At 41.1% G+C, this 25,787-nt stretch overlaps 1 protein-coding gene across 1 annotated transcript in view; it reads right to left on the bottom strand.

The window, feature by feature from the left end:
• The window catches only part of homer1b (homer scaffold protein 1b), a 55,684-nt gene that overhangs the window by 20,859 nt on the left and 9,038 nt on the right, over positions 1 to 25,787 (bottom strand). Inside the window, exons 3-7 of the mRNA XM_064989820.1 lie at positions 24,951 to 25,046; positions 23,709 to 23,814; positions 19,867 to 19,875; positions 16,202 to 16,229; positions 5,462 to 5,470 (exon numbers count right to left, since the gene is read on the bottom strand). Of these exons, the coding sequence (XP_064845892.1) occupies positions 5,462 to 5,470; positions 16,202 to 16,229; positions 19,867 to 19,875; positions 23,709 to 23,814; positions 24,951 to 25,046 (248 nt within the window). The remainder of the gene's footprint in view (positions 1 to 5,461; positions 5,471 to 16,201; positions 16,230 to 19,866; positions 19,876 to 23,708; positions 23,815 to 24,950; positions 25,047 to 25,787) is intronic.

Here is a 25,787-nt window from a genome sequence, read left to right as displayed (position 1 = left end):
TCATTTTTCCAAAAATTGTTTACAGATTATTTCACTTACAGTGAATTGCATCACAATTCCAGTGGGTCAGAAGTTTACATATACTAAGTTGACTGTGCCTTTAAACAGCTTGGAAAATTGCAGAAAATTATGTCATGGCTTTAGAAGCTTCTGATAGGCTAATTGACATCATTTGAGTCAATTGTAGGTGTACCTGTGGATGTATTTTAAGGCCTACCTTCAAACTCAGTGCCTCTTTGCTTGACATCATGGGAAAATCAAAAGCAATCAGCCAAGACCTCAGAAAAATAATTGTAGACCTCCACAAGTCTGGTTCATCCTTGGGAGCAATTTCCAAATGCCTGAAGGTACCATGTTCTTCTGTACAAACAATAGCACGCAAGTATAAACACCATGGGACCACGCAGCTGTCATACCGCTTAGGAAGGAGATGCGTTCTGTCTCCTAGAGATGAACGTACTTTGGTATGAAAAGTGCAAATCAATCCCAGAACAACAGCAAAGGACGTTGTGAAGATGCTGGAGGAAACAGGTACAAATGTATCTATATCCACAGTAAAACAAGTCCTATATCGACATAACCTGAAAGGCCGCTCAGCAAGGAAGGAACCACTGCTCCAAAACCACCATAAAAAAGCCAGACTACGGTTTGCAACTGCACATGGGGACAAAGATTGTACTTTTTGGAGAAATGTCCTCTGGTCTGATGCAAAAAAAATTGAACTGTTTGGCCATAATGACAATCGTTATGTTTGGAGGAAAAGGGGGGATGCTTGCAAGCTGCAGAACACCATCCCAAAAGTGAAGCACGGGGGTGGCAGCATCATCTTGTGGGGGTGCATGGCTGCAGGAGGGACTGGTGTAGTTCACAAAATAGATGTCATCATGAGGAAAGAAAATGATGTGGGTATAATGAAGCAACATCTCAAGACATCAGTCAGGAAGTTTAAGCTTGGTCGCAAATGGGTCTTCCAAATGGACAATGACCCCAAGCATACTTCCAAAGTTGTGGCAAAATGGCTTAAGGACAACAAAGTCAAGGTATTGGAGTGGCCATCACAAAGCCCTGACCTCAATCCTATAGAAAATGTGTGGGCAGAACTGAAAAAGCGTGTGCGACCAAGGAGGCTTACAAACCAGACTCAGTTACACCAGCTCTGTCAGGAGGAATGGACCAAAATTCACTCTAATTATTCTAGAAGGCTACCCAAAACATTTGACCCAAGTTAAACCATTTAAAGGCAATGCTGCCAAATACTAATTGAGTGTATGTAAACCTCTGACCCACTGGGAATGTGATGAATGAAATAAACACTGAAATAAATAATTATCTCTACTATTATTCTGACATATCACATTTTTAAAATAATGTGGTGATCCTAACTGAGCAAAGACAGGGAATTTTTACTCTGAATAAATGTCAGGAATTGTGAAAAACTGAGTTTAAATGTATTTGCCTAAGGTGTATGTAAACTTCCGACTTCAACTGTATATGGCACAAAGTACAGCCATATCTGGGCAAATCCCCTGTATTATCCAGTTTTACACCAATTTGGGGCAATGACAATGTCACACATGGTAAAAATGACTGAGTGTTTAAAGAATGGGCAAGAAAAGTTATTGTTAAAGTAGTGGACTTATACAATGAAAAAGGGGCTCATGTCGTTTGAGGAACGAAAGTGAAGATTTAACTTACCACATTTTTTTTTAAATACTTAAAATTGAGAATCTTTATTTTTTCCAATGTAAAACAATCGGCCTTCAACCTCCTTTGACCCCTTTAGAAACGCTCTCTGTTAAAAGGTGACACTTTGTTTTTGCACTGAAACATGCTGGGGGAAATTAAGGTTAACTAATTAAGCAACAAGGATTATGATCTACAAGATCAGTCTCTATGTGTAAAATAAAAAGTGGTTAATGTGAACCTAAGTCACAGCTAAAAAAATGTAAAGAGAGCAATCCAATGATATTTGTTGCCTAGAATGTACTGCAAATGACACTCTTGAGAAAAAAAATAATACACTAATATTGCAGTTGGCCATGACAGCCTTTATAATAGAGTGTTTGTAACCACACACATTTAAATATTGCACTTGGGGAAAAAATCTTATAGTAGAAATAGAATGAAATAAACAGGCATTCTATTTTTGCTCTATTATAGTGGCCACTATGGTAGACATCGATCAAGTGCACAAGGCTACATGTGTGCAAAAATAATGTTTACTGAGTAAAACATTTTATAATCACCCCTCACTGACACACAAGTGTTACTGTCAAATTCAGCACAACAAAAGCAATATCTTTGGCCTACACTGCACATTATTACATTGTACACTTTCTGCCTGTGGACATCTGTTCTACAACGTGCCAGCAGGGCATGATACCGTTTGTTGGCATAATTGATCTCTTTCAAGCAGAGAGTACACCAAGCATACCCCTTTATATCCAATGTTTAGAAAAAGTGAGAAAGAGGCAGTGTGTGGTGTTCCTTTCACCTCTATAGGGGCATCCAGCTTAAGCCAGGCCCAGCTCCAGCTCCATCCGTGAATCCACCCACTTGTTTAACAAGCAATGCCTCATCTTCACCTAATTCTCTCATTCTGAAAATTAACCACATACTGTAGAGGGAAAACATTAATTTACAGATAGTGGTTCGTTCTTTAGCTAGTTAACTAGTTAACATTTCACACATATTGCCAGAGTCCAGTAAGCAACTAACACATTATAACTTGAGGAACGGCAAGGAGTTGTATACCAGTTAATACTGCAGCGAATTGGTTAGGTTACTAATGTTAGCTCATCTGATGTTGTAATGTTAGCTAGCTAACGTTAGCTGTCTGATTTTATTAGCCAGCTAATTTTCATAAACTCAATCTGATCAGATAAATTGGCTACTGTTGCTCAACATTTCTCTGGCTAGCTAATGGAGAATTCAAACCAGCTAGAAAGATTCTTAACCATGCTAACAATACTTGTTCCATAACACTTTCTCTCTAGCCTCAAACTTTCCAAATGCCAGTTGTTTTTCAGGTACAGCTCATGAAGTATTCTTCATCACCTTCTCACCCCCGTCTCCGTGGTCAAGCTTCTCACCTAACATTACTTCTTCATTATCGTTCAGGAGAAGCTCTGCTGTAAATTAACTGGCAAGCTGCCTTTCCACTCTCCACTGTCTTTACAGAGCGCGCTAATGCTGTAACTAGCAAGTTTGTTCTCTCTTCAGTTGGTTCTCTCTTCAGTCACGTGCTGCGCTGCATTCTGTTGTTATGTGAACGATTGGCTGAGCCTTGGATACAGCCAGTATTGCTCCAAAACCCCCTCCCCTCCCAAACTTTTCTCATCGGATCTACACGAATCACATAGCTCAACAATTTTGGATTCAAAACGGTGACTTTCGCCAAAAGGTGACTAGTTTGCGTCCCTGTAATATGTGTTATGGGAGAGGTCAAATTACGTTATTATATGGGAAAAGCTACTCATAAAGACAACTCTGATAGTAAGAGACTTCAGTGGATGCAAGATATGCAGGACGATATTTCAGCAGAGGACTGGGGTATGATGGGGCGGCAGTGTAGTGGTTAGAGCATTGTACTAGTAACTGAAAGGTTGCAAGTTCAAATCCCGAGCTGACAAGGTACAAAATCTGTCGTTCTGCCCCTGAACAGGCAGTTAACCCTCTTTTGTCAGAAAATCATTTTCATTGGAAAAGCGTACAGTTCACTAGCTAGCGAATGTTAGCTTGCTGGCTTGCTACCTAAAGTTAGTTGTATGATCTGTGCAGTGTTATTTTTTGATTCAGAAATCCATTTGCATTGCTAGTTATAGCCTGATGTTAGCTAGCTAACATTGAACCTGGTTGGTTAGCTTTAGCTACCTGCAGATTCATACTACAGCTATGACAATGTTTGTATTGGTAGTAGTATGAGTTGGGATTATGATGATTCATTATTTAGCTAGCTACATGTCTTAAAAAAAGACTCTACCTCGCCAGATGATTACATGACCCATCAAGTTAGCCAGGTGTGTCTGGGGGTGATTATGGCCATCTATTGTATTTCATGAACATGTGTACATGTCTAGACAATAGTGACCCATCCACTTAGCTAGATGTGGCTGGCTGGTGGTTATAGCACTTCATTCACATAACCAATCCATTTCAAGTGTGTCAAGTAAGCATCAGCTAATAATGATCAAATATTTATTAAATAATTTTATCTAGATACTCTGTTTTTGATATTGCTACTATGCAAATAACCATTTCACTGTATCGTTTACACCTTGTGTATCCTGTGCATGTGACAAATAAAAAAATATTTTATTTGATAAAGTGTGTGTTTTACCAGAGACGGTATTGTGAAGAACAACATGACCTGCACCAAAGTCAGATTAGGATATAGGCCAAGGACTAGATAACTCCAGATATAAATACACTTTATTGTAGGCTACTATTTTTAACACTTTTAATGTTGAAATCTTTGGTTGTTTACTACTACTAAACTACACTACCTTACTCACTCTGTTTAGCACATGGCCTCACATGTCAATTCTTAAAGAGATGGGTGGGCTAAGGTTTAAGAGGGTGTGAACTATGCAAAAAGTTGGTACAAAACCCGTTGCGCACCAACACACAAACATACAATCAAACAAACAATCTCCGACTAGGACATGAGGGGAAACAGAGGGTTAAATACACAACATGTAATTGATGGGATGGGAACCAGGTGTGAAGGAAGACAAGACAAAACCAATGGAAAATAATTTTAAAAAATGGATCAGTGATGGCTAGAAGGTTGGTGACGTCGACCGCCGACCACCACCCGAACAAGGAGAGGGCCCGACTTCGGCGGAAGTCGTGACACAAGGCAGAACACAGAAATATTACTGGCAAACGCTTGGTAATTAATACTGGTCCAACCTGCTGTCCTGTGCCAGCAGCCACTAAGCATAAAAGCGGGCCAATCAGTCAAATAGTAAATAATAATACACGTGGTCCTTTGAGAATACAAACTTGCGGGCATTAAACATGCCCACAGTATACTGGTAGGGTATCCTATTAAGGCATGGAAATATAAAGCTCAGTGGCAAGTCTTAGGTAGCGACTAGACTAATTAGTACTGCACCATCTAGGCTGTCCAGCCGCAGCTATTTGGTAAAAGCTAATTTTGCCATGTCAATAAAATACTATATTGTCCTTGTAAAAACATGCCACCACATACATACCATCCTTGTTTATAAAGTTAAGTTACTGGAAGAATAATTGTCCATTTTGGCAGGTTAGAGGCACATCTCTCATCAAGAGATGAGTTCACTAGTTAGGTGGTCCTTAGTCACGTTAGAATGCCTAGTGTATTAGGGCCAGGAGCAAAGTATGGGCCTACAAAGGCTAGCTAGTCATATACCGTCTGTCCTGTGGATGGATGTAGGTGCGTGACGATGTATTCTTTGGTGCTGGTTGGGTCCACGAATGTCTTCTGCTTGCCGGAGGGAGTAGTGATCTTTAGCACTAGTGGGTAGAGAATGCTGAACTTGGACTCCCGGCAGCGATCTAGGAGCCCCCTCACCTCGTTGAAGGCTGACCTCTTTGTGGGTGATGGGAGCCGTTCGATGATGCCTTACGAAAAGCACCATCCTTCTACTGAAAGTAGTGGAATTTGACTATGATGGGTCTGGGCGACTCCCCATTCTTCGGTGCGGACTGTAGGCTTCTGTGCGCACGGTCAAGGGTGTGGGCGTAATCGAGGCCTAGGATTTCTTATAGCCGTTTAGATACGAACAGGCTAGGCCGCAATCCGCCTTCGGTCTTAAGTCCCTCTCTCATGCCGAAAAGGCGACCGTTCCCTCGGTGCGGTCTGTTCTCGAGGTCCTAGACCTTGGAAGAAATTTTGACAACATCTAATGATAGCTGTGTGACTTGCTCTTCCATTGTCACCACTTTGTTGGAGTAAGTATGTGCGCCACCCTCCAGGCAATAAAGGCATTTTGCCAAATCTTCTTTAACAGAGTTGATCTTTGTTTTGACCTCGTTGGCGAGAGTTGCTATTTGTGCGGATAGGTCAGTGGATAGTGACTCCACCTTAGCCAGCACAGTCTGTTCAGACATAATGATAAACGACATTACCTTAGCTAGGTCGTGGGGGTCAGAGTCCATGTCAGTGTCCGGTGAGCCCGAGGCTTTAGCAGAGGCCTGCTCTATTGTGACTCATGGCCATTGTTGTTTCAACATTTTACAATGAAAAGGCAAAAATGTCTGGATAAAATGCCAGATTAGTGAATTGGGTTTGATTCCTAATTAAATGTGAAATGAAATTAATGAATATGGTAGGGGAGGTGTTGGTGAAGTATTAATAGTAAATAGTTGCCCAAGATAGGAGCACCAAGAAAACACATATTCACATGTTGCTGCTCACCAGCACCCCTTGTGAATACATAATTATGCATCGTTCACTTCCCCTCACTCATCAACCCATCAACTCACCCATTCTCACCCTTACTCCCCATCATACACATTGTTTACGCCCAATTTTTCAAAGTTTGAAATATCCAATAAATGTCGTTCCACTTCATGATTGTGTCCCACTTGTTGTTGATTCTTCACAAAAAAATACAGTTTTATATCTTTATGTTTGAAGCCTGAAATGTGGCAAAAGGTCGCAAAGTTCAAGTGGGCCGAATACTTTCGCAAGGCACTGTATGTAAACATTATTAAACTGGCCTTATTAAAGTGACGAGTGGTCCATTTAATAAAGTGGCCAATGATTTCAAGTTTGCAAGTAGAAAGCAGTCTCTCTGTGTTAGCGATGGCTGTTTAACAGTCTGATGGCCATGAGATTGAAGCTGTTTTTCAGTCTCTCGGTCCCAGCCTTGATGCATTGTACTAACATCGCCTTCTGGATGGTAGCGGGGTGAACAGGCAGTAGCTCGGGTGGTTGTTGTCCTTGATGATCTTTTTGGCCTTCCTGTGACATCGGGTGCTGCAGGTGTCCTGGAGGACAGGTAGTTTTCCCCTGGTGATGCACTGTGCTGTCAACACCACCCTCTGGAGAGTCTTGTGGTTGTGGGCGGTGCAGTTGCCGTACAAGGCGGTGATACAGCCCGACAGGATGCTCTCAATTGTGCATCTGTAAAAGTTTGTGAAGGTTTTAGGTGACAAGCCACATTTCTTCAGCCTCCTGAGGTTGAAGAAGCACTGTTGCGCCTTCTTCACCACACTGTCTGTCTGGGTGGACCATTTCAGTTTGTCCATGATGTGTACACTGAGTAACTGAAACCTTTCCACCTTCTCCACTGCAGTCCCGTCGATGTGGATAGGGGGGTGCTCCCTCTGCTGTTTCCTGAAGTCCACGATCATCTCCTTTGTTTTGTTGATGTGCACTCACCTCATCCCTGTAGGCTGTTTTGTCGTTGTTGGTAATCAAGACCACTACTTTTGTATTGTCTGCAACTTGATGATTGAGGCATGCATGGCCACACAGTCATGGGTGAACGGGGAGTACAGGAGGGGGCTGAGCACACACCCTTGTGGGGCCCCAGTTTTGAGCATCAGTGAAGTGGAGATGTTGTTTCCAACCTTCACCACCTGGGGGCGGCCCATCAGGAAGTCCAGGACCCAATTGCACAGGGCTGGATTCAGACCCAGGGTCTCAAGTCTAATGATGAGCTTGGAGGGACCTACAGTGTTGAATGCTGAGATATAGTCAATGAACAACATTCTTACATAGTATTCCACTGGATGTCAGAAGGTGAATTCACCAATTTGTAAGTCGCTCTGGATAAGAGCGTCTTCTAAATGACTTAAATGTAAATGTAATGTATTCCTCTTGTCCAGATTGGATAGGGCAGTGTGCAGTGTGATGGCGATTGTATCATCTGTGGACTTATTGGGGCGGTAAGCAAATTGAAGTGGGTCTAGGGTGACAGGTAAGGTCGGGTGGAGGTGATATGATCCTTGACTTGTCTCTCAAAGCACTTCATGATGACAGAAGTGAGTGCTATGGTGTGATAGTCATTTAGTTCAGTTACCTTTGCCTTCTTGGGTACAGGAGCAATGGTGGCAATCTTGAAGCATGTGGGGACAGCACACTGGGTTAGGGAGAGATTGAATATGTCCGTAAACACACCAGCCAGCTGGTCTGCTCATGCTCTGAGGACACGGCTAGGGATGCCGTCTGGGCCAGCAGCATTGCAAGGGTTAACATGTTTAAATGTCTTACTCACGTCGGCCACGGAGAAGAAGAGCCCACAGTCCACATGGGTGGCACTGTATTATCCGCAAAGCAGGAAAAGAAGGTGTTACATTTGTCTGGAAGGAAGACGTCGGTGTTCATGACGTGGCTGGCTTTCTTTTTGTAGTCCGTGATTGTCTGTAGACCCTGCCACATACGTCTCGTGTCTGAGCCGTTGAATTGCGACTCCACTTTGTCTCAATTCTGACATTTCGCTTGTTTGATTGCCTCGCGGAGGGAATAACTACACTGTTTGTATTCGGCCATATTCCCAGTCACCTTCCCATGGTTAAATGTGGTGGTTCGCGCTTTCAGTTTTGTGCGAATGCTGACATCTATCCACAGTTTCTGGTAGGTTTCAATAGTCACAGTAGGTAAAACATCTCCAATACACTTCCTTATAAACTTACCTCACCAAATCAGTGTATACGTCAATATTATTGCCTGAGGCTACCCGGAACATGTCCCAGTCTGCATGATCAAAACAATCCGATTGGTCAGACCAGCGTTCAATAGTCCTTAGCACGGGTACATCCTGTTTGAGTTTCTGTCTGTAGGAAGGGAGGAGCAAAAGTTAGAGTAGCAGTGACCCAGTGTTTTACCAGTGCGAGTGCTACAGTCAAAATGCTGATAGAATTTAGGTAGCCTTGTTCTCAAATTTGCTTTGTTAAAATCCCCAGCCACAATAAATGCAGCCTCAGGATATATGGTTTCCAGTTTGCATAAAGTCCAGTGAAGTCCCTTGAGGGCCGTTATGGTATCGGCTTGAGGCGAGATATGCACGGCTGTGACAATAACCGAGGAGAATTCCCTTGGGAGATAATATAGTCAGCACTTTATTGTGAGGAATTCTAGGTCAGGTGAACAAAAGGAGTGAGTTCCTGTATGTTGTTACAATTACACCATGATACATTAATCATGAAACATACACCCCCTTCCTTCTTCCCGGAGAGATGTTTATTCCTGTCGGCGCAACGCACATAGAATCCACGTGACTGTACCAACTCTGACAGAATATCCCGACAGGGTCATGTTTCCGTGAAACAGAGTATTTTACATTCCCTGATGTCTCTGGAAAGCAACCCTTGCCCTAATTTAGTCTACCTTGTTATCTAGAGACTGGACATTAGCTAATAATATACTCGGAAGTGGTGGGTGTTGTGCGCACCTCCGAAGTCTGACCAGAAGACGACTCCGTCTGCCTCTTCTCCCGCGGCGTTGTTGTGGGTCAGCCTCTGGAATCTGTATAAATGCCCTCGGTAGTCCGGACAAAGGAGCCGCTTTGGGAAAGTCGTATTCCTGGGTGTAGTGCTGGTACGTCACTCTGATATCCAATAGTTCTTCCCAGGTGTATGTAATAACACTGAATACTTTATGGGTTAACAATGTAAGAAATAATACATAAAAAACATCAAACATTACTCTACAGTCCATCTTCCTCACCCGATCCACCTGTTGAGGTAATACTATTCAGCCCGTATCTCAGCACATATGGATATGCAGCTGTTGGAGTGGAAAATAAAGACCTTAACACATAGTCCTTTTGAATAGGAGTAATTTCTCCCACACACTCTGCAGTGTCTCCTCTTAGTGGCATGCACACACACACACACACACACACACACACACACACACACACACACACACACACACACACACACACACACACACACACACACACACACACACACACACACAATGTAGTATTCCATAATGACAAACTCTCAGAATGCCTTGGGCTCTTACACAACACAGCCACCCCCTCAGTGTGTATGTGCGTGTGCGTACCACATGACGCAGATGAGAGAGACAACACCTCGTCCCACACACACCCACTGTGAGGCTGTCACCTCCACACACAGCCACACAAATGTAAAAACCGCTCACACGTCTCAACCAGACTCAAAGAGAGAGAGAACATGTGAGGTGAAGGAAGAGAGAGAGAAAGGCAGAAGAGATGGAGAGACCAGGAGAGAAATGGAGAGCTTTCACAACAGAAGGACCTGACAGTTTTAAGATGAGGAAGACTTCTGTTATTTTACTTAAACCCACTTGCTTGTGAACTGGATCCATCTACTCTGCAGACAGCGACACACACAGAGAGAGCAACACGCATCGAGAGACCTCAGCATGGTAAGTGAGCTGTTCCTACATCTGAGAACATTAGCCTTCACATATGAATAGCATCACCTGAAACATGCTCTCCACCTGTGTTGCTATATGAATGCAAATATCCCCATGTTGGGCAATCAAGTTTTATTGTGTTTCATTGTTCTTGGCGTGACTGTATCCCTACTAGAAGTGTCAATCTAAAGATACAGCTATTCTGTGACAGTGGAGCCTGTTATGTGGTAAGGTATTAGTATAATGTTTCTGGTCTGCCAATTAATATGAACAAAAAAATGTGTTGTTTTATATACTGTATACATGTTTTATTTTATTGGACACAGGAGAGATATTGGGGAAGATAGACAGAGAATGTGTCAGAAAGGCAGTGGTGAATGATTTGAACCCACGCCGACACCATGTGTACAAACATGCATGTGCTGTAGGGGGTGGCACTAACAGTTAGACCGCCGAAGCCAATGGGAACAACTGGTTAACATTAAACTCACTTTAAATACAAATATCAATCATGTATGTCACAGAACACAATCAGAATGGTTACAACAATAACCATACAACGCATACATACAGTGCCTTCAGAAAGTATCTACAGCTCTTACAACTTTTTGCCTACACACAATATCCCATACCGTCAAAGTGGATTTTTTGTTGTTGTTGTTATTTTCAGAAATGAATTACAAATAAAAAGCTGAAATGTCATGAGCCAAAAGTATTCAACCCCTTTGTCATGACAAGCCTAAATAAGTTCAGGAGTAACAATTTGCTTATTAACAAGTCACATAATAAGGTGCATGGACTCACTCTGTGTGCAATAATAGTGTTAATATGATTTTTGAATGACTACCTCATCTCTGTACCTCATATATACAATTATCTGTAAGGTCCCTCAGTCGAACTTCTGAAGTGTTTTGTGATTCTTTCTGGGTAATCGCCTCCAACTTCTTCACTGTTGAAAACATCTTTAGTTTGTCAATGAAGTTTGAAATTAATAAAGTTCCAATGTAACGCTTTATTTGACACTTGCATCTGAGCATCACAGTTATGAAGAACCATTATTCCTTTATAATGCCATGATGACTGCAAAAGAGCTCTGTGAATATCTACACCACAGTGTTATAGGAATCACTCCATTCAGCCCAACGGGCTAGTTTAGGAGACCATGGAGAGAAAACTAACTACAGTCGTGGCCAAATGTTTTGAGGATGACACAAATACTAATTTCAACAAAGTTTGCTGCTTCAGTGTCTTTAGATATTTTTGTCAGATGTTACTATAGAATTACAAGCATTTCATAAGTGTCAAAGGCTTTTATTGACAATTACATGAAGTTGATGCAAAGAGTCAATATTTGCAGTGTTGACCCTTCTTTTTCAAGAACTCTGCAATCCGCCCTGGCCCATTCTTGCATAATCAATTATTGCATAATCAATGCTTGGAGTTTGTGGGGTTTTGTTTTTCTACCCACCTCTTGAGGATTGACCACAAGTTCTCAATGGGATTAAGGTCTGGGGAGATTCCAGGCCATGGACCCAAAATATTGACGGTTCCTGGATGGTTGGGAAAAGTTGCTCTCGGAGGATGTGTTGGTACCATTATTTATTCATGGCTGTGTTCTTAGGCAAAATTGTGAGTGAGCCCACTCCCTTGGCTGAGAAGCAACCCCACACATGAATGGTCTCAGGATGCTTTACTGTTGGCATGACACAGGACTGATGGTAGCGCTCACCTTGTCTTCTCTGGACAAGCTTTTTTCCAGATGCCCCAAACAATCAGAAAGGGGATTCGTCAGAGATAATGACTTTACCCCAGTCCTCAGCAATCCAATCCCTGTACCTTTTACAGAATATCAGTCTATCCCTGATGTTTTTCCTGGATAGAAGTGGCTTCTTTTCTGCCCTTCTTGACACCAGGCCATCCTCCAAAAGTCTTGCCTCACTGTGTGTGCAGATGCACTCACACCTGCCTGCTGCCATTCCTGAGCAAGCTCTGTACTGGTGGTGCCCCAATCCCGCAGCGGAATCAACTTTAGGAGACAGTCCTGGCACTTGCTGGACTTTCTTGGGCTCCCTGAAGCTTTCTTCACAACAATTGAACCGCTTTCCTTGAAGTTCTTGATGATCCGATAAATGGTTGATTTAGGTGCAATCTTACTGGCAGCAATATCCTTGCCTGTGAAGCCCTTTTTGTGCAAAGCAATGATGACGGCACGTGTTTCCTCGCAGGTAACCATGGTTGGCAGAAGAAGAACAATGATTCCAAGCAACACCCTCCTTTTGAAGCTTCCAGTCTGTTATTCAAACTCAATCAGCATGACATAGTGATCTCCAGCCTTGTCCTAGTCAACACTCACACCTGTGTTAACGAGAAAATCCCTGACATGATGTCAGCTGGTTCTTTTGTGGCAGGGATGAAATGCAGTGGAAATGTTTTTGGGGGATTCAGTTCATTTGCATGGCAAAGAAGGACTTTGCAACTCATCTGATCACTCTTCAAAACATTCTGGAGTATATACGCAAATTGCCATCATACAAACTGAGATAGCATATATTGTGAAAATTAATATTTGTGTCATTCTCAAAACTTTTGGCCACGACTGTACATGGAGTGTGATCAATGCTTACTTTACAAAGATGTTAAGACTATTCTAGCCTTGATTTCCACGCTACAGACCGAATGTCAGACACTATACAGTGTTTAGTTTAGCAAGATTAGGGGCATTCTTTTTTGAAGGAATCAGAAAATAACTATTCTCTTTCACCTCACAGGCAGTTGGGAATTGGGAAGGATCGGGTTTCTTTCTCTTTCTGTATAACTAAATAAAGAACACCATTGTAAAACATATATGTGTAAAAATAAAATACCTTGTAGAAAAAACACCATTACTTTCGCTGACAACAAAGAAGAAATGATGCAGTAATGTGGAGAAGTTGAGTGTCAATTGTGTCATTTAAACAGTTGTAACTGTTTAAAGTGGTTCTTTAAGTGTGTTGCTGTTGTTTACCAGGAGAGTTGGTCAGGTAAGTTCTCCTTTTATGGACCTTCCGCTGCTGGACCCAGGTAATACATCACCATGATAACACCAGAAGGACATCCCGATATTCAACTGGCCAATGGAATCCTGATTTATGATTTAAATCTCTGCTTACACACACAGCTACACCCGCTATAACACAATACCTAGGCCTGGATTCAATCCGAACCGTGCTAAAGCGCAGCTGTGCTACAAAGCAGCTGTGCTACATACACATTAACATCATCAATGTCTTCATTTACCCACACACCGACACACACACAGCCCCCTAGATACAGTGGGGAGAACAAGTATTTGATACACTGCCGGCTTTGCAGGTTTTCCTACTTACAAAGTATGTAGAGGTCTGTAATTTTTATCATAGGTACACTTCAACTGTGAGAGTCAGAATCTAAAACAAAAATCCAGATAATCACATTTTTAAGTAATTAATTTGCATTTCATTGCATGACATAAATATTTGATCACCTACCAACCAGTAAGAATTCCAGCTCTCACAAACCAGTTGGTTTTTCTTTAAGAAGCCTTCCTGTTCTCCACTCATTACCTGTCCACACACTCAATCAAACAGACTATCCACAACAGACACTCCACAAGACTCTCCACCACCTCTCCACAATTGCCACGATCAGAGAGCTGTGTAAGGACATCAGGGATACAATTGTAGACCTGCACAAGGCTGGGATGGGCTACAGGACAATAGGCAAGCAGCTTGGTGAGAAGGCAAAAACGTTTGGCGCAATTACTAGAAAATGGAAGAAGTTCAAGATGATGGTCCATCACCCTCGGTCTGGGTATCCATGCAAGATCTCACCTCGTGGGGCATCAATGATCATGAGGAAGGTGAGGGATCAGCCCAGAACTACACGGCAGGACCTGGTCAATGACCTGAAGATAGCTTGGACCACAGTCTCAAATAAAACCATTAGTAACACTCCACGTCGTCATGTATTAAAATCCTGCAGTGCACGCAAGGTCCCCCTGCTCAAGCCGGCGCATGTCCAGGCCCGTCTGAAGTTTGCCAATGACCATCTGGATGATCCAGAGGAGGAATGGGAGAAGGTCATGTGGTCTGATGAGACAAAAATAGAGCTTTTTGGTCTAAACTCCACTCGCCATGTGTTTGGAGGAAGAAGAAGGATGAGTACAACCCCAAGAACACCATCCCAACCGTGAAGCATAGAGGTGGAAACATCATTCTTTGGGGATGATTTTCTGCAAAGGGGACAGGACGACTGCACCGTATTGAGGGGAGGATGGATGGGGTCATGTATCGCGAGATCTTGGCCAAAACCTCCTTCGCCCAGTAAGAGCATTGAAGATGTGTCGTGGCTGGGTCTTCCAGCATGACAATGACCCGAAACACACAGCCAGGGCAACTAAGGAGTGGCTCCGTAAGAAGCATCTCAAGGTCCTGGAGTGGCCTAGCAAGTCTCCAGACCTGAACCCAATAGAATATCTTTGGAGGGAGCTGAAAGTCCGTATTGCCCAGCGACAGCCCCGAAACCTGAAGGTTCTGGAGAAGGTCTGCATGGAGGAGTGGGCCAAAATCACTGCTGCAGTGTGTGCAAACCTGGTCAAGAATTACAGGAAACGTATGATCTCTGTAATTGCAAACAAAGGTTTCTGTACCAAATATTAAGTTCTGATTTTCTGACATATCAAATATTTATGTCATGCAATACAATGCAAATGAATTACTTAAAAATCATGCAATGTCATTTTCTGGATTTTTGTTTTACATTCCGTCTCTCACAGTTGAAGTGTACCTATGATAAAAATTACTGACCTCTACATGCTTTGTTAAGTAGGAAAACCTGTAAAATCGTCAGTGTATCAAATACTTGTTCTCCCCACTGTATGTCAGCAATGGTGGTAAGCAAAACTAGGTCTATGACGACGTCGCTACGGAAACCACACCGGAGAGGGAAGTTCATCAGACTGTGAGCATAAAGAAGATGGTACAGGTAAACACACATTCTTTGCAGAGAAAACAGGTAAATACAGGTAAACACAGACCCAGACATATCTACTGGACTTCCACAGACTGGAAATAACATCCCATCACAGATGTCAAAAAGCTGCGCTGTTACATGAGGAGCTGTTCTTGAAATCATAACTCTTGAAAAAGAGTGCATTTCAATGAGACTAATCTGGATAAACAAAATAAACAAATGTTAAATAAATAATAAATCACAAATAACACAGAGAGACCATCAGCTACACATTAGTGTAAATCCTGTCAGCTATACTGTAGTTAATGCCAGGAGTTTCACCAGCCCATAAGATAGTCTGAAAACAAGCAGCACACACAGCAAAATTTGATCGGTAAATAGAACACTGTGCTTGTTCAACTAAACAATTTTGAAGTGTTTATATGAGAAACACCAGAAAGTGTTGAATTCACACTTTTCAAAGTGTTGCCCTTTTAACACCGATACTTTCCAATGCCAAAGCCTAATATATTGACAAACAAATTCATATTTGAAATAAATATAGTACCAGTCAAAAGTTTGGACACACCTACTTATTCAAGGGATTTTCTTTAAGTGTACTATTTTATACATGATATAACACATATGGAATCAAGTTGTACCCGAAAAGGTGTTAAACAAATCAAAATATATTTTATATTTGAGATTCTTCAATGTAGCCATGCTTTGCCTTGATGACAGCTTTGCACACTCTTGGCATTCTCTCAACCAGCTTAATAAGGTAGTTACCTGGAATGCATTTCAATTAACAGGCGTGCCTTATTAAAAGTTAATTTGTGGAATTTCTTTCCTTCTTAATGCGTTTGAGCCAATCAGTTGAGCTATGACAAGGTAGGGGTGGTATACAGAAGATGGCCTTATTTGGTAAAAGACCAAGTCCATATTACGGCAAGAACAGCTCAAATAAGCAAAGAGAAACGATAATCCATCATTACTTTAAGACATGGTCAGTCAATCAGGAAAATGTCATGATCTTTGAAAGTTTCTTCAAGTGCAGGCGCAAAAATTATCAAGCTCTACGATGAAACTGTTTCTCATAAGGAACGCCACAGGAAAGGAAGACCCAGAGTTACCTCTGCTGCAGAAGATAAGTTCATTAGAGTTAACAGCACCTCAGATTGAACATCAACTGTTCAGTAGACACTGCGTGAATCAGGCCTTCATGGTCGAATTGCTGCAAAGAAACTGCTACTGAAGGGCACCAATAAGAAGGAGAGTCTTGCTTGGGCCAAGAAATATGAGCAATGGACATTAGACTGGTGGAAATCTGTCCTTTGGTCTGATGAGTCGAAATTTGAGATATTTTGGTTCAAACCGCCATGTCTTTGTGAGATGCAGAGTAGGAGAACTGATGATCTCCACATGTGTGGTTCCTACCGTGAAGCATGGAGGAGGTGTGATTGTGTGGGGTTGCTTTGCTGGTGACACTGTCAGTGATTTATTTAGAATGACCCAAAACACACCTCCGGGCTGTATAAGGGATATTTGACCAAGAAAAAGAGTGACGGACTGCTGCATCAGATTATCTGGCCTCCACAATTACCCGACTTCAACCCAATTGAGATGGTTTGGGATGAGTTGGACTGCAGAGTTAAGGAAAATCAGCCAACAAGTGCTTAGCATATGTAACTCATTTCAGGAAACTAAGCGTACTTTGTGGGTCACTACTTCACAGGAGAGCCATTTGAATAAACTTTTATCAAATCAAAATACATTTTTGGGCAGAAATGTCTTCTGGAACATTGATGTTGTTGATATCTTCTGGAAAATTCATGTTCCTTAATAACAGACTTGTATGCCATCTGTAAATATGAATACAACAAATTACGAGCCACAGAAAAAGTCACCAACCTTCCCACTAGCCATGATTGGCTGAGATAATGAGTGAGCTGGACATGCCGAGAGATAAGTTCGGATTGGTCTGCCATATAGGACGTTTCTGTCTATTTGAGCTGGTCAGTGTGTGTTGGTAATCCTGTCTAACATGGCTTTTTTATGTATCACGTAATAGAACTGCATGTGTTGCTCTCCACTTTCTCGAGGAACGAGTTCTGAAAACAGTGGAATTAGAGAATGATAGTTTAGGAGACGGAGAAAACACCTGTCTGCGGATTACATCTTAAAACTAATGGCAACAATGGCATCATCATTTCAAGTTAAAGTGTACTGTTAGCTAGCTAGCTAACATTAGCTGGCTGTCTCGCTAGCTAACGTTACGTTTATGATCTTACTATTTGTATCTCATAGCCATTTGAGTTGCTAGTTATTGCCTAATCTTAGCTAGATAACATTGAACCTGTTTTTTTTAGCTATCTGCAGATTCATGCAGGGTAGTAACGTCATAAATTGGTTAATTGTTTACCTAGCTAGCAAGCTACATGTCTTAACAAAAGACTCCCCTATGCAAGTAACCATTTCAATAGAATGTCACAACAACAACTGTTGATAGACGTAGCTGGTAAATCTCGGGCTATCTACTCAGATTTCAGAGCGCTCTCGTCTAAGTGTGCCAAAGTGCAGAATAACTGATGAATTTATAAACGCCCAACACCAGTTGAATATGGCCAGTGTCAGTAAACGTTGGCAAAAAAAGTGTAAATTGTTGCCAGCAGCACAGTTTCAGTCACCAACGCTCTGGATAGCATAAAAACAGCCTCACCAGCTCTGCTAGGGCGAATAAAATGGTCAGTGAATGGTTCTCATGTTAGCTTGAGTGCTTGACTGTTGTTAGGACAGAATGCTCGGATTAACCATTAAAGAGATGGCAGGGGCTAAAGATTAAGACGGTGTGAACGATGCTGAATGAGTGTAGATAAAGAACACCTCTCCAGTAGGTACCAAAAAATTCAAAGGACATTTTCTCAAAAGTGAAGTTACAAGTTTATCAACTTTCAAAGCAGAATTACTTTCCCATTGTTCCTCAAAGCAGTGTATGATATACAATTTCGTAGCTCTGTGTCTCCGCTTTTTTTTTTCAATGTAAAAAACGCCATTTCAAATTTGCTACTTATGCTACATAAGACCGAATCACAGAGGTCGGTCACATATGTGGGAACTCCTTCAAGACAGTTGGAAAAGCATTCCTCATGAAGCTAGTTGAGAGAATGACAAGAGTGTGCAAAGTTGTCATCAAAACAAAGGGTGGCTACTTTGAAGAATCTCGAATATAAAATATATTTTGATTTGTTTAACACTTTTTTGGTTACTACATGATTACATACTTTTCATTTCATAGTTTTGATGTCTTCACTATTATTCTACAATGTAGAAAATAGTAAAAATAAAGAAATATCCTGGAATGAGTAAGTGTGTCCAAACTTTTGACTGGTACTGTATATTTTAAGATATATTTACATATGACATATAATTTATGAGTTTACATATATTTACATATAAGTTATATATTTCATAAATATATTTGACAAACAGTGTACATGTAAATACATTTTTAATTCCCCAGCATATACAGTACCATGTCAAAAGTTCAAGTTCAAGGGTTTTTCTTTATTTTTACTATTTTTGAATAATAGTGAAGACATCACAGCTATGAATAATACATATGGAATCATGTAGTAACCAAAAAAAGTGTTAAACAAATCAAAATATATTTTACACTATGTCTGCATTGCAGTCTGCAAGTAAAAGTTGTCAAAAATATAATTAGTAAAGTAGAGATACCACAAAATCAACTTAAGTACTACTTTAAAGTATTTTTACTTACATATTTTACACCACTGCTGCCGGGTTGGGAAGACTAAAATATGAGACTACCTAAAGCATCTAAGCTGAAACAACCATTTCAGTAACGGGTGCGTTAAGTTCAAGTAACAGATTGGGGGGGGGCACAGTTTAAATGTGGCCTTACTGCTATTAGCCCATACAAATACATTGAATAATAGATTCACAATGTGGAACAATAGATAATCCCCAAAAAGGAGTCATATTAGTGTGTAGCACAAACAGTTCGGATGCTACAGACAGAAGTTGTCAGAACGGCTGTACCAACTTCAGACAAGTCCCAAGACGCTTGTTCAAAACAGAGAACACCATCTTGTTCGTGAAAGTGTCATCTTTTCATAGAGGGGTCATACTAGTTTGTAGGCCAAACCGTTCAGAGAAGACCAATGTTTCAAGGTCTGACAAACACTGCTCTAGCTCTGCCCCTGCAGATGTGGAAGTGCAACATCGGCGGATGAGGTGGATTAAGACACATCCAATGTAAACTGATGTCTCTAGCTTAAACTGACGGACTTTGATGGGGATGTTTCTTATTATACTAATTATAGAATGTTTTTTTTCAATATCTATGCCTTTGATAGACATAGATATTGAAAATAAAAACATTTGTAAAAAGCAACCTGCAAAAGAGCATGCTGGGAAATATGATAATGATGGGCGTAGTTTTGGTTTAACACTTGTTATTAAAACCAACATAGTTTTTTAAAATAAACACCTGAATCAACACTAGAAATGTAACACAGAAAAATCAACACTAGGTAACACTGGCCAATTTAACACCCTGATTGAACAACAGCTTAGTAAGCAACAACAGCTGGTGTTCACAAAGTAACACCACATCACGTGTGTGTGTGTGCAGGTGTTTGCATGAGTGAAAGAAATCAGTCCTGACTCCCACACATGCAACAATCTGCACCAAAGTGTTTGTGCTTGTGTGTGTGTGTGTATTTAAAGAGCACCTCTGCAAATTCTCACAAAACGGACTGCACTACAGAGGGGGTTAATACAGTTGCTGAATATCAGCTAATAGACAAACTGATAAACCGAAGAAAAAAAAGAAGAAGAAAAAACATTGATAAATTGATTGATGACTTTAATCAATATGAACCACAATCATAGTGATTTTTATGGCCAGGGAATACATCATTTTTGAATATCAGTAATGTCTTATTCATTCTACACAGTGAAATGTCAATAGTCTCCAGTGGGTACTCGAAAATATGATGAATGCCCTACTGGGATGCTTGACTACACATACAGTATTTGAAATCTGTATTAGTATGGTTATTACAATTGTTCATGATTATTTATGTTGAAAATAAAGTTTTATTTGTCTTTATTGTGCAATAAAAAAGTACAAATCAATTCTGGTTATTGGTGCAGTATTTTGGTGTAGTGTGGTGTATGGTGTTTGTCTGTGTACGTGCATACGTGTGTGTGTGCGTATCTGCAGTAAGCTCATGTTTAGGTTGCAGTGACACACACACACAGGCCCTTAGACACTGCACCTCTCGCTCTCCCTCTCTCCTTCTCTCCCACCCTCTACCCCACCCCCCACTGCGTATGTTATACAAGAGTTACATAAATCCTCTATCAACCCCTTCAGGAGAATAACCTTAAAACTAGTCCCTGCATGGTAGGACTTTGGGCTATTTAATTAAATATTCAGTCATCATTATTCAATATCTATGAACATAATCAATATGTAGTATCTAATCATAGACCCAGAAATGTATAGACGGCAGCATTCTTTGCCCCACATCTTGACATACTGTAAACTACTGTATGATATCATAAAAACAGCATGCCAGTTTAAAAAAAATGTGAATACAAGAGAGGTAAGACAATTTGTCCTTTAAGAGATGACACAAAATCACAAGAATATACACAGATTAACAACAAGTCTCTGAGGGCCAGCTAAGCAAGTTCAATTTTATTTTTGCAATAAAGATGGAGCTATAATAGCATTAAAATAAAGACATTTTGATATAATAACGTAATCTATTACTATAACATTTACACTGAACAAAAATATGAACGCAATATGTAAAGTGTAAAGTGTTGGTCCCATGAGCTGAAATAAAAGATCACCGAAATGTTCCATGTGCACATTTCCCTTTGCCAAGATAATCCATCCATCCAACTCCAACGTCTCTGCGGCCTCACAACAGCAGAGTACGTGTATGGTGTTGTGTGGGCGAGCGGTTTGCTGATGTCAACATTGTGAACAGAGTGCCCCATGGTGGCGGTGTGGTCATTGTATGGGCAGGCATAAGCTACAGACAACGAACACAATTGCATTTTATCGTTTGCAATTTGAATGCACAAAAATACTGTGTTGAGATCCTGAGGCCCATTGTGAGGCCTATTTTTTTCAAGGTATCTGTGACCAACAGATGCATATCTGCATTCCGGGTCATGTGAAATCCATAGATTAGGGCCTAATGAATTTATTTAAATTGACTGATTTCCTCATATGAACTGTAATCTTAGAAATTGTTGCATGTTCTGTTTATTTTTTTGTTCAGTATAATAAGAGAACCAAACAAGGCATCAGTATTTTTCACTCAAGGGGTCAGTCACATTTGAGGAGTTTTTTAGTGACCTCTGTTTTTAAATGAGGGCGATATAATAATAAAGGTGTATAAGTCTGATAGCAAGAGTGTGATTTCTCTTAACTGAAGTCATAGTACAGATGTTGAGAGTGTGATTTCTCTTAACTCAAGTTAAGTACAGATGTTGAAAATGTGATTCCATCAGTGTGCTACAGTAAAGAGGTGCTAATAGTCAAGATGTTAGTGGTCTAGTATCTATAGAGGTTGGTGTTGGTAGGGTAGGAAAGAGCTCCTATTTCAGAACCTGTATAGCAAGCTATCAGAAAGAGCAGACCCGACGGGCTTTATACTGCTCCCTGGAAAGAAAAGATACAAATAGACTGGGTTTTAGAAAAATGTGAGTCTTCATACAATAAAGTTTAAACAAAACCAAGATTTGAAATTATATATGTGGCACACACACACTTACCCCATCATACACACAGACACTGAGTGGCACTATTTCTGTCCTTCCAACTATATACAACTACTGCCCAGTGCCCAAACACACACCTTATCTTATTCAGCCTTGCACACTTCTGTCTTATTCTGTAAACTGGAAGCATCTACCATTTATACATAATATTGAATTGCATCCCTCAAAACAGCCTCAATTCATTGGGGCATGGACTCAACGAGGTGTCAAAAGTGTTTCACAGGGATGCTGGCACATTTGGACTCCAATGCTTCCCACAGTTGTGTCAAGTTAGTTGGATGTCCTTTGGGTGTTGGACCATTCTTGAAACACACGGGAAACTGTTGAGTGTGAAAACTCCAGCAGCGTTGCAGTTCTTGACACACTCAGACCGGTGCGCCTTGCACCTAATACCATACCCCGTTCAAAGGCATTTAAATCTTTTGTCTTGCCCATTCACCATCTGAATTGCGCACATACACAATTCATGTCTCAATTCTCTCAAGGCTTAAAAATCCTGATTTAACCAGTCACTTCCACCTAAATTTACACTGATTGAAGTGGATTTCACAGGTGACATCAAAAAGGGATCATAGTGTTCACCTGGTCAGTCCATAACCAGGTGAGCTTGCCCCCATTCTCATCGACGGGGCTTTAGTGGAGCAGCTTGAGAGCTTCAAGTTCCTTGGTGTCCACATCACCAACAAACTATCATGGTCCAAACACACCAAGACAGTCGTGAAGAGGGCACGACAACGCCTATTCCCCCTCAGGAGACTGAAAAGATTTGGCATGGGTCCTCAGATCCTCAAAACGTTCTACAGCTGCACCATTGTGAGCATCCTGAAGTGCGTACGGCCCAGTACATCACTGGAGCCAAGCTTTCTGCCACCCAGGACATCTATACCAGGAGGGGTCAGAGGAAGACCCAAAGAAATCGCCAAAGACTCCAGCCACCCTAGTCATAGACTGTTCTCTCTGCTACCGCACGACAAGCGGTACCAGAGCGCCAAGTCTAGGTCCAAGAGGCTTCTATAAAACAGCTTCTACCCCCAAGCAATAACAGCTAATCAAATGGCTACCTGGACTATTTGCACTGTCCCCCCCACACCCCCATTTTTACGTTGCTGATACTCTCTGTTTATTATCCATGCATAGTCACATTATCTCTACCCTCATGTACATATTACCTAAATCACCTCGACTAACCGTTGCCCCTGCACATTGACTCTGTACCATTGCCCCCTGAATAAAGCATCACTACTGTTATTTTATTGTTGTTTTTTATTGTTATTTTTCGATTTGTCTTATTTTTTTATTTTTTTTATTAACTCTTATTTTTCTTAAAACTGCATTGTTGGTTAAAAGCATTTAAGTAAGCATTTCACTCTAAGGTCTATCTATACCTGTTGTATTTCGGCATGTGACAAATAACATTTGATTTGATTTTGACATTGCAAGTGTTTCGTAAACTCAGTGTTTACACCCACACACACATACAAACACACACACAGCACAACCCCTTATTAACACCCCTGTGTGTGTTACCTGTGTGTGAAAGCCAGTGCATTCTGAGACGGTTCAGGACGGGGCTCGGGTGTGATGTCACAGGGGTCATCTGTCCCGTTGATGTTGTCCATGGCGGGAGGAGTCACAGGAGTCAGAGGTGAAGAGAGTTCACCTGCTGGCGACTCCTACATACAGGACAAGCAATCAATCCATCAATCAACATATAACTAAAGAATTGTTTACAGTGCTTCTTATCAACCCATTAGTCTGAATGTGCTGAACAGTGATTCTGGATTTATCTAGCAAAGAGCAAGCATTGTATGAGAATGAAATTAGTTCAAATTAACCAAGTCATTTTTTCATGAGGAGATTCAGCAGTCATCTTCTTCCTCTGTTCGGCGTGAGAGAGATCGAGAAAATTGGAAATAAATAAATAAAGAGAAAACAAATAGAGAGAGACGGATAGGAGAATCTGGTGATAAGCTCCTAGCTCTGTATTACCAAGAGGACATTACTGAGCTGTTCTGCCTGCCAAAGCTTATTGTAGCTCAGAGAAATTGCAGATAAACGTTTATCTTTATTTCCCAAACAATTAAGCCTATGTGACCAAACTAAACATTTACACACTTTAATTACATGAAACAAAACAATTAAGGGGTGATAAACTGGCCATTGTGCACACTCAAACCATGCACCACTTAGGCCTGACGGACAGAGATAACTGAGACTTAATCACTGTAGGAAATTACTTTCAGGACATTCCCATTGAAAGTGTAATTTCATAATCTACATTTATAAGTGGCCTTATTGAAGAAGGCTGGGTTAATGTATGCTTATCATACTCTCAATGCTGTTCTCAGACTTCTACATGTGCAACAATGTCCATTTCCATTGTGCTGACATATTTAGTGTAGCATCAAATCATTTTTGGATAGAGGAATCAGATAGAGGAACCATTCATCAGCATCCTGTTTTCTGTGCATGTAATGATGTGATGTAAACTGATGCAATGTGTAGTAAAATAGCAGAGTTTCCCTGGACTAGAGAGGGTGTTAAGCTGGTTTTTGAAGTGGTGGGACTCTGGGGATTGAATCTTAAAAACAACCTAATTTCTTCCATTTCTGTTCAAAGGAGGACAATTAAATATGCAGCGAAAACACAATAATCTAACAAATGCAGGGATTTCCAAGTTCATATGTTTGTTGCGTGGTTCTCCTTTTTTCCAGCTGTTAACTTATGAAGTACCACAGGAGAGTGTTGTGACCTTTTTAGTGTGAGTACCTAAGAGGGAGCAGTGGCAGTGTTTTTAAGTGGTGAATACCTGAGAGGGAGAGGTGGCTAGTTCCATCTTTCCATCTTGACTTTTTCCCTTGGCCTGACGTGCTGCCTCCTTATACTCTGAAAACTTCTCTGCAAACTGGAGAGAGAGACAGAGACTGGTCACATACTCTGAGAGGTAGAACGCCAATTTCTAGTTCAAATACAAAATATTTGTCACTTTAGGGTACACCTGTGCACACACAAAAAAACACACTAGTATGTTAGTATTAAGAGGGTAGAGGAGGTTGTCATTAGCGACCAAATGGGAGGCATCTGATTTGACGTCCAACATTTGGGCTATGGAATGGAGGCCCCTACCCATAATGCTTCGGTAGAAATGTGAGCGATGTACGTCAACCAGAGAATGGCACAGTAACCCTTACAGTAAAACCCATGCCAGTGCGCGGACACAGGCATGCACAGAGACATAGTAACATCATAGGAACATTAGAAACATCAATAAACACAGACAAACTGGGTAAACTCCTCTTTCTCGATTCGCTCTCCCTCTCTCTCCCTTGTGGGAGGGGCTTAATTTATATTATGCCACCAGCTGTTCTCTGTCACACTTTGATCCAAAGTGACTTACAGCTTTGTCATACATTGTGTCATGACTCTATTGTGGGGATCCAAATGATCAGGTTACAGTGGATCAGCTCTACAGAGCTCTCTCTCTCCCACAGGGGGAAGAGGGATTGATGTGGGGTTTTTATGACACCTTACATCAATCATAAATTGTAAGTCAGCAGACTCCTAGTCATATAAACCCCTACTAGAATATCTAACAGTTAGTCATATAAAACCCCTATTAGAATATCTAACTTGAGTTTAATGGCCC

The sequence above is a fragment of the Oncorhynchus masou genome, chromosome 1, assembly GCF_036934945.1.
Source record: "Oncorhynchus masou masou isolate Uvic2021 chromosome 1, UVic_Omas_1.1, whole genome shotgun sequence".
Classification (NCBI taxonomy): domain Eukaryota; kingdom Metazoa; phylum Chordata; class Actinopteri; order Salmoniformes; family Salmonidae; genus Oncorhynchus; species Oncorhynchus masou.
This window is presented reverse-complemented; position numbering and strand designations above follow the sequence as displayed.